This window comes from Vidua chalybeata, chromosome 1 (genome assembly GCF_026979565.1).
Source record: "Vidua chalybeata isolate OUT-0048 chromosome 1, bVidCha1 merged haplotype, whole genome shotgun sequence".
NCBI lineage: Eukaryota > Metazoa > Chordata > Aves > Passeriformes > Viduidae > Vidua > Vidua chalybeata.
The window spans coordinates 152,417,662-152,429,803 of record NC_071530.1 but is presented as its reverse complement, the minus strand read 5'-3'; the positions used below and the strand labels follow the sequence as shown (position 1 = coordinate 152,429,803).

General features: G+C 62.3%; 2 protein-coding genes across 2 annotated transcripts in view; one reads left to right on the top strand and one right to left on the bottom strand.

The window, feature by feature from the left end:
• BOP1 (BOP1 ribosomal biogenesis factor) overlaps positions 1–12,142 on the bottom strand; it is a 106,431-nt gene that overhangs the window by 19,312 nt on the left and 74,977 nt on the right. Inside the window, exons 4-6 of the mRNA XM_053943191.1 lie at positions 6,640–6,794; positions 2,065–2,182; positions 556–657 (exon numbers count right to left, since the gene is read on the bottom strand). Of these exons, the coding sequence (XP_053799166.1) occupies positions 556–657; positions 2,065–2,182; positions 6,640–6,794 (375 nt within the window). The remainder of the gene's footprint in view (positions 1–555; positions 658–2,064; positions 2,183–6,639; positions 6,795–12,142) is intronic.
• On the top strand, positions 11,110–11,694 carry SCX (scleraxis bHLH transcription factor). Its single transcript, XM_053949773.1, has one exon. It carries the CDS (start codon positions 11,110–11,112, stop codon positions 11,692–11,694), a length of 585 nt encoding a protein of 194 aa, XP_053805748.1.

Genomic DNA, 12,142 nt, shown 5'->3' with positions numbered 1-12,142 from the left:
CCACCAGGATCTTTCCATCCTCCTGATCCCACCAGGATCTTTCCATCCTCCTGATCCCACCAGGATCTTTCCAAACTCCTGATCCCACCAGGATCTTTCCATCCTCCTCATCCCACCGGGATCTTCCCGCCCTCCTCATCCCACCAGGATCTTTCACAGTTTCCCCATCCCACCAGGGCTTTTCCACCCTCCTGATCCCACCAGGATCTTCCCATCCTCCTCATCCCACCTGGATCTTTCCATCCTCCTCATCCCACTGGGATCTTCCTGCCCTCCTCAGCTTTTCCACCCTCCTCATCCCACAGGGATCTTTCCAATCCCCTCGTCCCACTGGAGTCTTTCCACCCTCTTCAGCTTTTCCACCCTCCTGATCCCACCAGGATCTTTCCAATCTCCTGATTCCATCTGGATCTTTCCAAACTCCTCATCCCACCTGGATCTTCCCAATCTCCTGATCCCACCAGGACCTTTCCATCCTTCCCATCCCGCCGGGATCTTCCCAACCTCCTCAGCTTTCCCACCCGGATCTCCCCCCGGAATTCCGGCCTCTCCCACCTTCTCCTTCTCCACCAGGGAAGGGATGAAGCTCCGTTTGTCCGCGGGCCGGTTGGTCACCGGGTGGATCCGCACCTCGTGGCTGAAGAAATCCACGGCCGGCTGGAAAACCGGGAACGCTCAGCCCCCCAGCCCGCATTCCCAATGGGAATTCCATCCCTGGGGCCTCGCCTCCCACATTCCCGATGGGAATTCTGCCCCCAGGACCTCCCCTTTCCTCATTCCTGGTGGGAATTCTGTCCCCAGAGCCTCCCCTCCCGCATTCCCAATGGGAATTCCATTCCTGGGGCTTCCTGTCCTACATTCCCAGCAGGAATTCCATCCCTTTGGCCTCCCTTGGGGCACTCCCGTTGGGAATTCCATCCCTGGGGCCTCCCCATGGGCATGTCCGGTGGGAATTCCGCCCTATTCCCAGCGGGAATTCCATCCCTGGGGTCTCCTGTCCGGCATTCCCGTTGGGAATTCCATCCCTGGGGCCTCCCCTGGGGCATTCCCATTGGGAATTCCACCCTATTCCCAGCAGGAATTCCATCCCTTTGGCCTCCCTTGGGGCACTCCCGTTGGGAATTCCATCCCTGGGGCCCCCCCATGGGCATGTCCGGTGGGAATTCCTCCCTGTTCCCAGCAGGAATTCCATCTCTTGGGGCCTCCCCTGGGGCGCTCCCGTTGGGAATTCCATCCCTGGGGCCACCCCTGGGCTGCTCCTGTTGGGAATTCCATCCCTGGGGCCTCCCCATGGGCCTGTCCGGTGGGAATTCCGCCCTATTCCCATTGGGAATTCCATCCCTGGGGCCTCCCCTGGGGCACTCCCGTTGGGAATTCCATCCCTGGGGCCTCCCCATGGGCATGTCCGGTGGGAATTCCTCCCTGTTCCCAGCAGGAATTCCATCCCTGGGGTCTCCTGTCTGACATTCCCGTTGGGAATTCCATCCCTGGGGCCTCCCCTGGGGCGCTCCCGTTGGGAATTCCATCCCTGGGGCCTCCCCATGGGCCTGTCCGGTGGGAATTCCGCCCTATTCCCATTGGGAATTCCATCCCTGGGGCCTCCCCTGGGGCGCTCCCGTTGGGAATTCCATCCCTGGGGCCTCCCCATGGGCATGTCCGGTGGGAATTCCTCCCTGTTCCCAGCAGGAATTCCATCTCTTGGGGTCTCCTGTCTGACATTCCCGTTGGGAATTCCATCCCTGGTGCCTATCCATGGGCATGTCTGGTGGGAATTCCGCCCTATTCCCAGCAGGAATTCCATCCCTGGGGCCTCTCCATGGGCATGTCCGGTGGGAATTCCACCCTATTCCCAGCAGGAATTCCATCCCTGGGGTCTCCTGTCCGGCATTCCCGTTGGGAATTCCATCCCTGGGGCCTCCCCATGGGCATGTCCGGTGGGAATTCCACCCTATTCCCATTGGGAATTCCATCCCTGGGGCCTCCCCTTTCAGCATTCCGGGTGGGAATTCCACCCCCTTCCCGCAGGGATTCCCGTCCCACGCTCCCGCCGGGAGCGGGGCTGACCTCGTAGGGGTCGAAGTTGACGTCCCCGAAGTGGCCGCGCTGCAGGCGCCGGATCAGCTCCAGCTGCTCCTCCGACAGCGGCACCTCCGCCCCCGTCTGCCGGTCCTGCACCGTGCGCCTGCCGGCAGCGCCGCCACGTCCACACCGGGACACCGGCACGGGGGGGCGGCGCACACCGGGATATGGGACTGGGACACCGGGATGGGATTGGGACACCGGGATGTGGGGGACACCGGGATATAGGGGACACTGGGATGGGATTGGGACACTGGGATATGGGGAACACCGGGATATGGGGGACACGCCGCCACGTCCACACCGGGACACCGGCACGGGGGGGCGGCGCACACCGGGATATGGGACTGGGACACCGGGATGGGATTGGGACACCGGGATATGGGGGACACCGGGATGTGGGGGACACCGGGATATAGGGGACACTGGGATGGGACTGGGACACCGGGATATGGGGGACACGCCGCCACGTCCACACCGGGACACCGGCACGGGGGGGGCGGCGCACACCGGGATATGGGACTGGGACACCGGGATGGGATTGGGACACCGGGATATGGGGGACACCGGGATGTGGGGGACACCGGGATATAGGGGACACTGGGATGGGACTGGGACACCGGGATATGGGGGACACGCCGCCACATCCACACCGGGACACCGGCACGGGGGGGGCGGCGCACACCGGGATATGGGACTGGGACACCGGGATATGGGGGAGGGACACCGGGATATGGGGGACACCGGGATGTGGGGGACACTGGGATGTGGGGGACACCGGGATGGGATTTGGGACACCGGGATATGGGGGACACGCCGCCACATCCACACCGGGACACCGGCACGGGGGGGCGGCGCACACCGGGATGGGACTGGGACACTGGGATATGGGGGACACTGGGATGGGATTGGGACACTGGGATATGGGGGACACTGGGATATGGGGGAGGGACACCGGGATATGGGGGAGGGACACCGGGATATGGGGGACACCGGGATGTGGGGGACACCGGGATATGGGAGATGTACACCGGGATGTGGGGGACACTGGGATATGGGGGACACCGGGATTGGGGGGACACCGGGATATGGGGGACACCGGGATGGGATTGGGACACCAGGATATGGGGGAGGGACACCGGGATATGGGGGACACTGGGATATGGGGGGGACACCGGGATGGGATTGGGACACCGGGATATGGGGGACACCGGGATGGGATTGGGACACCGGGATATGGGGGACACCGGGATGGGATTGGGACACCGGGATATGGGGGACACCGGGATGGGATTGGGACACCGGGATATGGGGGACGTACACCGGGATATGGGGGGGACACCGGGATGGGATTGGGACACCGGGATATGGGGGGGGGACACCGGGATGGGATTGGGACAACGGGATATGGGGGACACTGGGATGTGGGGGACACTGGGATGGGACTGGGACACCGGGATTGGGGGGACACTGGGATGGGATTGGGACACCGGGATATGGGGGACGCACACTGGGATTGGGGGGACACCGGGCTGTGGGGGACACTGGGATGTAGGGGACACCGGGATGGGATTGGGACACCGGGATATGGGGGACACCGGGATGTGGGGGACACTGGGATATAGGGGACACTGGGATGGGACTGGGACACCGGGATATGGGGGACACGCCGCCACGTCCACACCGGGACACCGGCACGGGGGGGCGGCGCACACCGGGATATGGGACTGGGACACCGGGATATGGGGGACACTGGGATGTGGGGGACACCGGGATGGGATTTGGGACACCGGGATATGGGGGACACGCCGCCACATCCACACCGGGACACCGGCACGGGGGGGCGGCGCACACCGGGATATGGGACTGGGACACCGGGATATGGGGGAGGGACACCGGGATACGGGGGAGGGACACCGGGATGGGATTGGGACACCGGGATATGGGGGACACCGGGATGGGATTGGGACACCGGGATATGGGGGACGCACACCGGGATTGGGGGGACACCGGGCTGTGGGGGACACTGGGATGTAGGGGACACTGGGATGGGATTGGGACACCGGGATATGGGGGACACGCCGCCACGTCCACACCGGGACACCGGCACGTGGGCGGCGCACACCGGGATGGGATTGGGACACCGGGATATGGGGGAGGGACACCGGGATACGGGGGAGGGACACCGGGATAGGGGGGACACACCGCCACATCCACACCGGGACACCAGCACGGGGGCGGCGCACACCGGGATGGGATTGGGACACCGGGATATGGGGGAGGGACACCGGGATATGGGGGATGTACACCGGGATGTGGGGGACACTGGGATGGGATTGGGACACTGGGATATGGGGGAGGGACACCGGGATATGGGGGACACTGGGATGGGATTGGGACACCGGGATATGGGGGACACGCCGCCACATCCACACCGGGACACCGGCACGGGGGGGCGGCGCACACCGGGATATGGGACTGGGACACCGGGATGGGACTGGGACACCGGGATATGGGGGAGGGACACCGGGATTGGGGGGTCACTGGGATGGGATTGGGACACCGGGATATGGGGGAGGGACACCGGGATTGGGGGGACACTGGGATGGGATTGGGACACCGGGATATGGGGGAGGGACACCGGGATATGGGGGACGCACACCGGGATTGGGGGGACACTGGGATGTGGGGGACACTGGGATATGGGGGACACCGGGATGGGATTGGGACACTGGGATATGGGGGACACTGGGATATGGGGGACGCTGGGATGGGATTGGGACACCGGGATGTGGGGGACACCGGGATGGGATTGGGACACAGGGATATGGGGGACGTACACCGGGATGTGGGGGACACCGGGATGGGATTGGGACACAGGGATATGGGGGAGGGACACCGGGATGGGATTGGGACACCGGGATGGGATTGGGACACTGGGATATGGGGGAGGGACACCGGGATATGGGGGACACTGGGATGGGATTGGGACACTGGGATATGGGGGACACCGGGATATGGGGGACACGCCGCCACATCCACACCGGGACACCGGCACGGGGGGGCGGCGCACACCGGGATATGGGACTGGGACACCGGGATATGGGGGAGGGACACCGGGATATGGGGGAGGGACACCGGGATTGGGGGGACACTGGGATGGGATTGGGACACCGGGATATGGGGGAGGGACACCGGGATTGGGGGGACACTGGGATGGGATTGGGACACCGGGATATGGGGGAGGGACACCGGGATATGGGGGACGCACACCGGGATTGGGGGGACACTGGGATGTGGGGGACACTGGGATATGGGGGACACCGGGATGGGATTGGGACACTGGGATATGGGGGACACTGGGACTGGGGGGACACCGGGCTGTGGGGGACACTGGGATGTGGGGGACACTGGGATGGGATTGGGACAATGGGATATGGGGGACACCGAGATGTGGGGGACACCAGGATATGGGGGACACGCCGCGACATCCACACCAGGACACCGGCACGTGGGGGATACACACCGGGATGTGGGGGACCGAGATGGGATTGGGACACCGGGACATGGGGGACGCACACCGGGATGTGGGGGACACCGGGATGGGATTGGGACACGGGGATATGGACACCGGGATATGGGGGACACCGGGATATGGACACAGGGATGTGGACACGGGGATACGGGGGACATCAGGATGGACACCAGGATATGGACACCGGGATTGGGACACCGGGATATGGACACCGGGATGGGGGACACCGGGATGTGGACACAGGGATGTGGGACACCAGGATGAGGGACACCAGGATATGGACACCAGGATATGGACACCGGGATGTGGGACACCAGGATGAGGGACACCAGGATACGGACACCGGGATACGGACACCGGGATACGGACACCGGGATATGGACACCGGGATATGGACACCGGGATATGGACACAGGGATGGACACCAGGATATGGACACAGGGATGTGGGAAACATGGATGGACACAGGGACGGACACCGGGATGGACACGGGGATTCTGGGACATGGGACAGGAATTCTGGGATATGGGACAGGATTCCCAGCGTGGACAGGGATTCCCTGGATGAGGACAGGCACGGACACAGGGATTCCCGGGATGGGGAGGGCATGGGGAGGGATTCCCAGGATATGGGACAGGATTCCAGGGATGGACAGGGATTTCCAGGATCGGGACAGGAATGGGAATCCCAGGATGTACATGGATTCTCGGGATGCAGAGGGAATTTCCCAGGAAGCAGAGGGATTCCTGGGATGTGGAGGGATTCCCAGGATGCAGCTGAGGATGGATGGGAGGGAGGGAGGCTCCGTGCCTGATCCCAAATCCACATATCCGGAATCACCCCGGGAAACCTCAGGAATTCCTGAATTCCCGGAATTCTGGGCAATTCCAAGCCCACACAAATTCCAGGTGCGGAGCACATCCACGGAATCACGGAACGCTTCGGGATTTTAAGGCTCATCCCCATCCCGTGGGACACCTCCCGCTGTCCCAAGGTTTTCCAGGCCCTTCCCGGGAATTCCTCACCAGTATTCCGGGTTTTCCATCTTCTCCAGGAACAGGTCCAGCTCGTCCTTGCTCCGCAGGGGTTTGTAGATCTTCTTCCCGTCCAGGTCGTACCCGATGTGCGGAAAATCCTGGTACCATTCCATGGGAATGTTCCCCACCGTGTTCCGGATGTCCTGGGAAAAACACCGGGAAAAGGGTGAGGGGAGGCCGGGGAATTCCAGGGAATCCTTGGAGAACAGCGTGAGGGAATTCCAGGGAATCCTTGGAGAAAAGGATGAGGGAATTCCAGGGAATCCTTGGAGAACAGCGTGAGGGAATTCCAGGGAATCCTTGGAGGAAAGGGGTGAGGGAATTCCAGGGAATCCTTGGAGAAAAGGATGAGGGAATTCCAGGGAATCCTTGGAGGAAAGGGGAGAGGGAATTCCGGGGAATCCTTGGAGAAGAGAGTGAGGGAATTCCAGGGAATCCTTGGAGGAAAGGGGTGAGGGAATTCCAGGGAATCCTTGGAGGAAAGGGGTGAGGGAATTCCAGGGAATCCTTGGAGAAAAGGATGAGGGAATTCCAGGGAATTCTTGGAGCCATTTCCAGAGGCTAAAGGGGCTCTGGAGAGCTGGAGAGGGGACTTGGGATAAGGGATAAGGGATGGGAATTCTGTCCCTTGGGATTGCTGGTTTTTGGAATGGAGCTGGGAATGGAGGTGGGAATGGGGAAGGGGCTGGGAATGGGGAATGGAGCTGGGAATGGAGCAGGGAATGGGGCTGGGAATGGAGCTGGGAATGGGGAATGGGGCTGGGAATGAGGAATGGAGCTGAGAATGGAGCTGGGAATGGGGAATGGGGCTGGGAATGGGGAATGGAGCTGGGAATGGAGCTGGGAATGGGGCTGGGAATGGGGAATGGAGCTGGGAATGGGGAATGGGGCTGGGAATGGAGCTGGGAATGGGGCTGGGAATGGAGCTGGGAATGGGGAATGGAGCTGGGAATGGGGAATGGGGCTGGGAATGGGGAATGGAGCTGGGAATGGGGAATGGGGCTGGGAATGGGGAATGGGGCTGGGAATGGGGAATGGAGCTGGGAATGGAGCAGGGAATGGGGCTGGGAATAGAGCTGGGAATGGGGAATGGGGCTGGGAATGGGGAATGGGGCTGGAATGGAGCTGGGAATGGGGAATGGGGCTGGGAATGGGGAATGGAGCTGGGAATAGAGGTGGGAATGGGGAATGGGGCTGGGAATGGAGCTGGGAATGGGGAATGGAGCTGGGAATAGAGCTGGGAATGGGGAATGGGGCTGGGAATGGAGCTGGGAATGGGGAATGGAGCTGGGAGTGGGGAATGGAGCTGGGAATGGGGAATGGAGCAGGGAAAGGAATTAGGAATGGGGAATAGAGCAGGGAATGGGGAATGGAGCTGGGAATGGAGCTGGAATGGAGCTGGGAATGGGGAATGGAGCTGGGAATGGAGCTGGGAATGGAGCTGGGAATGGGGAATGGAGCTGGGAATGGGGAATGGAGCTGGGAATGGAGCTGGGAATGGGGAATGGAGCTGGGAATGGAGCTGGGAGTGGGGAATAGAGCTGGGAATGGGGAATGGAGCTGGGAATGGGGAATGGGAATGGAGCTGGGAGTGGGGAATAGAGGTGGGAATGGGGAATGGAGGTGGGAATGGGGCTGGGAGCTGGGAATGGGGAATGGAGCCGGGAGCGGAGCCAGGAGCGGGGCTGCTGAGGGCTCCAGGTGGGAAGTTGTTTTTGGAATGGTCCTGGGCATTCCTGCTGCACAGTCCTGGCAGAGGGAAAGGACACTTCCCTAAAAATATCCCCAGGAAAAGGGATCATTCCCTGAAAATATCCACAGGAAAAGGGATCATTCCTTGAAAATATCCTTGGGAAAGGAATCCTTCCCTGTAAATATCCATGGGGTAAGGGATCATTCCCAGAAAATATCCACAGGAAAAGGGATCATTCCCTGAAAATATCCGCAGGAAAAGGGATCATTCCCTGAAAATATCCGCAGGAAAAGGGATCATTCCCAGAAAATATCCAGACCATGCACAGGGAAACGGGGATGGCAGAGGTGCAGCATTCCCACATCCCATCCCTCAGCATTCCTACATCCCATCCCTCAGCATTCCCAAATGTCCGTGTCCCTGGTTGTGTTTTCATAGATTTTTACTCTGATCCCATGGATTTTGGCTGCAATTCCATGGATTTTGGGACTCCCTGTGCCCCCAGCCTCTGACCTGGACCATCTCCGCATCCCTGGCTGCAATTCCATGGATTTTGGCTGCAATTCCATGGATTTTGGGACTCCCTGTGCCCCCAATCATCTCCTTGTCCCTGGTTGTGATTCCATGGATTCTGGCTGTGATCCCATGGATTTTTGGCTGCAATTCCACGGATTTTGGGACTCCCTGTGCCCCCAGCCTCTGCCCTGGACCATCTCCACATCCCTGGCTGCAATTCCACGGATTCTGGCCGCAATCCCACGGATTTTGGCCGCGATTCCACAGATTTTGGCCGCGATTCCACAGATTTTGGCCGCGATCCCACGGATTCTGGCCGCAGTCCCACGGATTGTGGGACTCCCTGCACCCCCAGCTCAGTTCGGATCCCCCCCCCCCCCCCCAATTCCCAACCCCAACCTGGGCCGGGCTCACCGGGATCCGGCCTTTCCCCGGGAATTCTGCCGGCTGGAAGGTGCCGGAGCAGCGGAGCGGGATCGTTCCCCGGCGCTAAACGAAAGCAGATGGCCCCGGGAGCTTCCAGAGGGCCGGGAAGGGGATGACAGAGGTTGGATTTCGGAAGCTGCCGAGACAGGGATTAAGTGCGGGAGCGCACGGAAGGTGCCGCGCTCCGGCCGGGAATGAACCTCCCGCGCGGAGCTCCTGGGAGGCGCCGCTGGAAAAGCTGGGGGGAGCTCAGGAAAAGCGCAGGAAAACTCCGGCCACTCCAGCGTTTTTCTCCCAGCTGGAAATGCTGGTTTTCCTCACCGGATTCCTGAAGTTTGGGGGTTGGGATAAGGCGGCCTGGAGCGGGGGGAATTCCCGGCTGCCCCCGAGTTTAGGGATGGCTCGGGATACTCTGGGGATTCCACGGGGTGGATCCTGGGAATTCTGGCTGGGAATGAGCTGAGGGGAGCAGGGAAATCCCGGGAGATCCCAGGGCCTTTTCCAGGGGTTTTTGTGGGAGAGCTGGAGAGGGGTTTGGGATTTTGGGCTGGAGGGACGGGAACCAGGGAATGGCTTCCCATGGAATACTGGGATCTTGGGATGGAATTCCCGGAGAATCCGGGGCTGCCCCAGGATCCCTGGAACATCCCGGGAGCTGCCCCATGGAATGGGACAGGGAATGACTCCTGACACCTCTGGAATTCCTCCTGGCTCTCCCCAGGCAGGGAATTCCAGCAGATCCCAGCGGCGGCTCCTCAAGGGTTAATTCCCAATTCCCTCCCGCCCCGGGAGCAGCGGGAATGGAAAGGGGCCGGGATTAATCCCAATTCCCAGCCGGAATCCCCGCAGGAATGGCAGGTGGGGGGGACGGGGACAACGCCAGCGCTGCCATCCCGGCATGGAAAATCCTCCGGGAATCCTCGGGAATCACCGGGAATGCCGTGGGGAGAGAATTCCCTCGGCTCCAGGCGCTCCCGGAGCGGGGGGGGGGGGGGGGGGCGGAATTCCAGAGGGATCCCAGAGCCTCCCCCGCAGATCCGGTGACCTTTGGGATTGGGACAAGGGTTTTTATCGGGAAAACCGGGAAAGGAGCGGCAAGTTTCCCGGGAATGCGGCCAATCCCGGGTGGTGGTGGTGGTGGGGGGGATTCCAGAGGGATCCCAGATCCCACCCCCCCAACTCCGGGAGCTCCGGTGACTTTTGGGATTGGGCCAGGGGAATTTCTGGGGAAAAGAGGTCGGGGGCGAAAGGAAAAGCGGGAAAGGAGCGGCGAGTTGGCCGGGCATGCGGCGAAGGGGTTAAAGCCGGCCCGGAGGGTGAGCTCAGGTAGGCCGGGCCTGGGGCTCCCCTTTCCAAAGGCTCCTTTTCCAAGGAAGCCGGGCCCGGAGGAGGGGCCGGGCCGCCCATTCCCGCCGCTATAAAATCCCGCAATTCCAGCCCGCGGCTCCCGGAGGATGCGCACGTGCGCCGGGAGCGGCGGCGAGCCCGAAAACCGGGAATAAACCGGGATAAACCGCCCCCCCCCCACCACCACCACCACCACCACCCACCAAACCGGGACCAAAACCCCCAAACCCGGGATAAAGCCGCTCTCAAAGCCCCTCACGGGGGCCACCGGGATAAAACCCGGACTAGACCTCAACCACCGCGGTACAAACCCCTAAAATAAGAGCGGGGTAGAAGCGGGGTAGAAGCGGCCCAAAACCCGTGGGAGAAGCGGGATAAAAGCCTCCCCCCCAACAAAGCGGATCGGCGGGAGCCATGAGCGGCCGGAGCTGAGCGCTCCCGCTTCGCCGGCGGCGCTCCCGCTCGCTTTCCCCGGCATGTCCTTCGCCATGCTGCGCTCGGCGCCGGGGCGCTTCCTGTACCCCGAGATCAGCGCGCTGTCCGAGGACGAGGAGAACAGCGAGAGCTCGGGCTCGGAGGAGAAGCCGTTCCACGCGGAGAGCGGCGCGTTCGGCATGAAGGGCGGCAAGCGGCGCACGGGCAAGAGCCGCGGCAGGATGTCCCGGGAGCCGCGGCAGCGGCACACGGCGAACGCCCGCGAGCGGGACCGCACCAACTCGGTGAACACGGCGTTCACGGCGCTGCGCACGCTGATCCCCACCGAGCCGGCCGACAGGAAGCTCTCCAAGATCGAGACGCTGCGCCTCGCCTCCAGCTACATCTCGCACCTGGGCAACGTGCTGCTGCTCGGCGAGTCCGGCGGCGGCGGCGGCGGCGGCGGCGGGCAGCCGTGCCACGGGGCGGCGGCGCCCGCCGCCTTCTGCCCCGCCGGGGCCGCGTCCCCGCCCGGCCGCGAGGCCGAGAGCGCCCAGCCCCGGCAGATCTGCACCTTCTGCCTCAGCAACCAGCGCAAAATGGTGAGTGGGAGCCGGGAAAACCGGGAATACCGGGGTCCGGGATAGCGGGAATGTCGTGGGGATACTGGGAATGGGGAGCAGGGTAGTGGGAATGGGCATTTGGGAATGCCGGGAGCGCCCAGCCCCGGCAGATCTGCACCTTCTGCCTCAGCAACCAGCGCAAAATGGTGAGTGGAGCCGGGAAAACCGGGAATACCGGGGTCTGGGATAGCGGGAACGTCGTGGGGATACCGGGAATGGGGATTTGGGAATGCCGGGAGCGCCCAGCCCCGGCAGATCTGCACCTTCTGCCTCAGCAACCAGCGCAAAATGGTGAGTGGAGCCGGGAAAACCGGGAATACCGGGAGTAATGGGGTCTGGGATAGCGGGAATGTCGTGGGGATACTGGGAATGGGGATTTGGGAATGCCGGGAGCGCCCAGCCCCGGCAGATCTGCACCTTCTGCCTCAGCAACCAGCGCAAAATGGTGAGTGGGAGCCGGGAAAACCGGGAA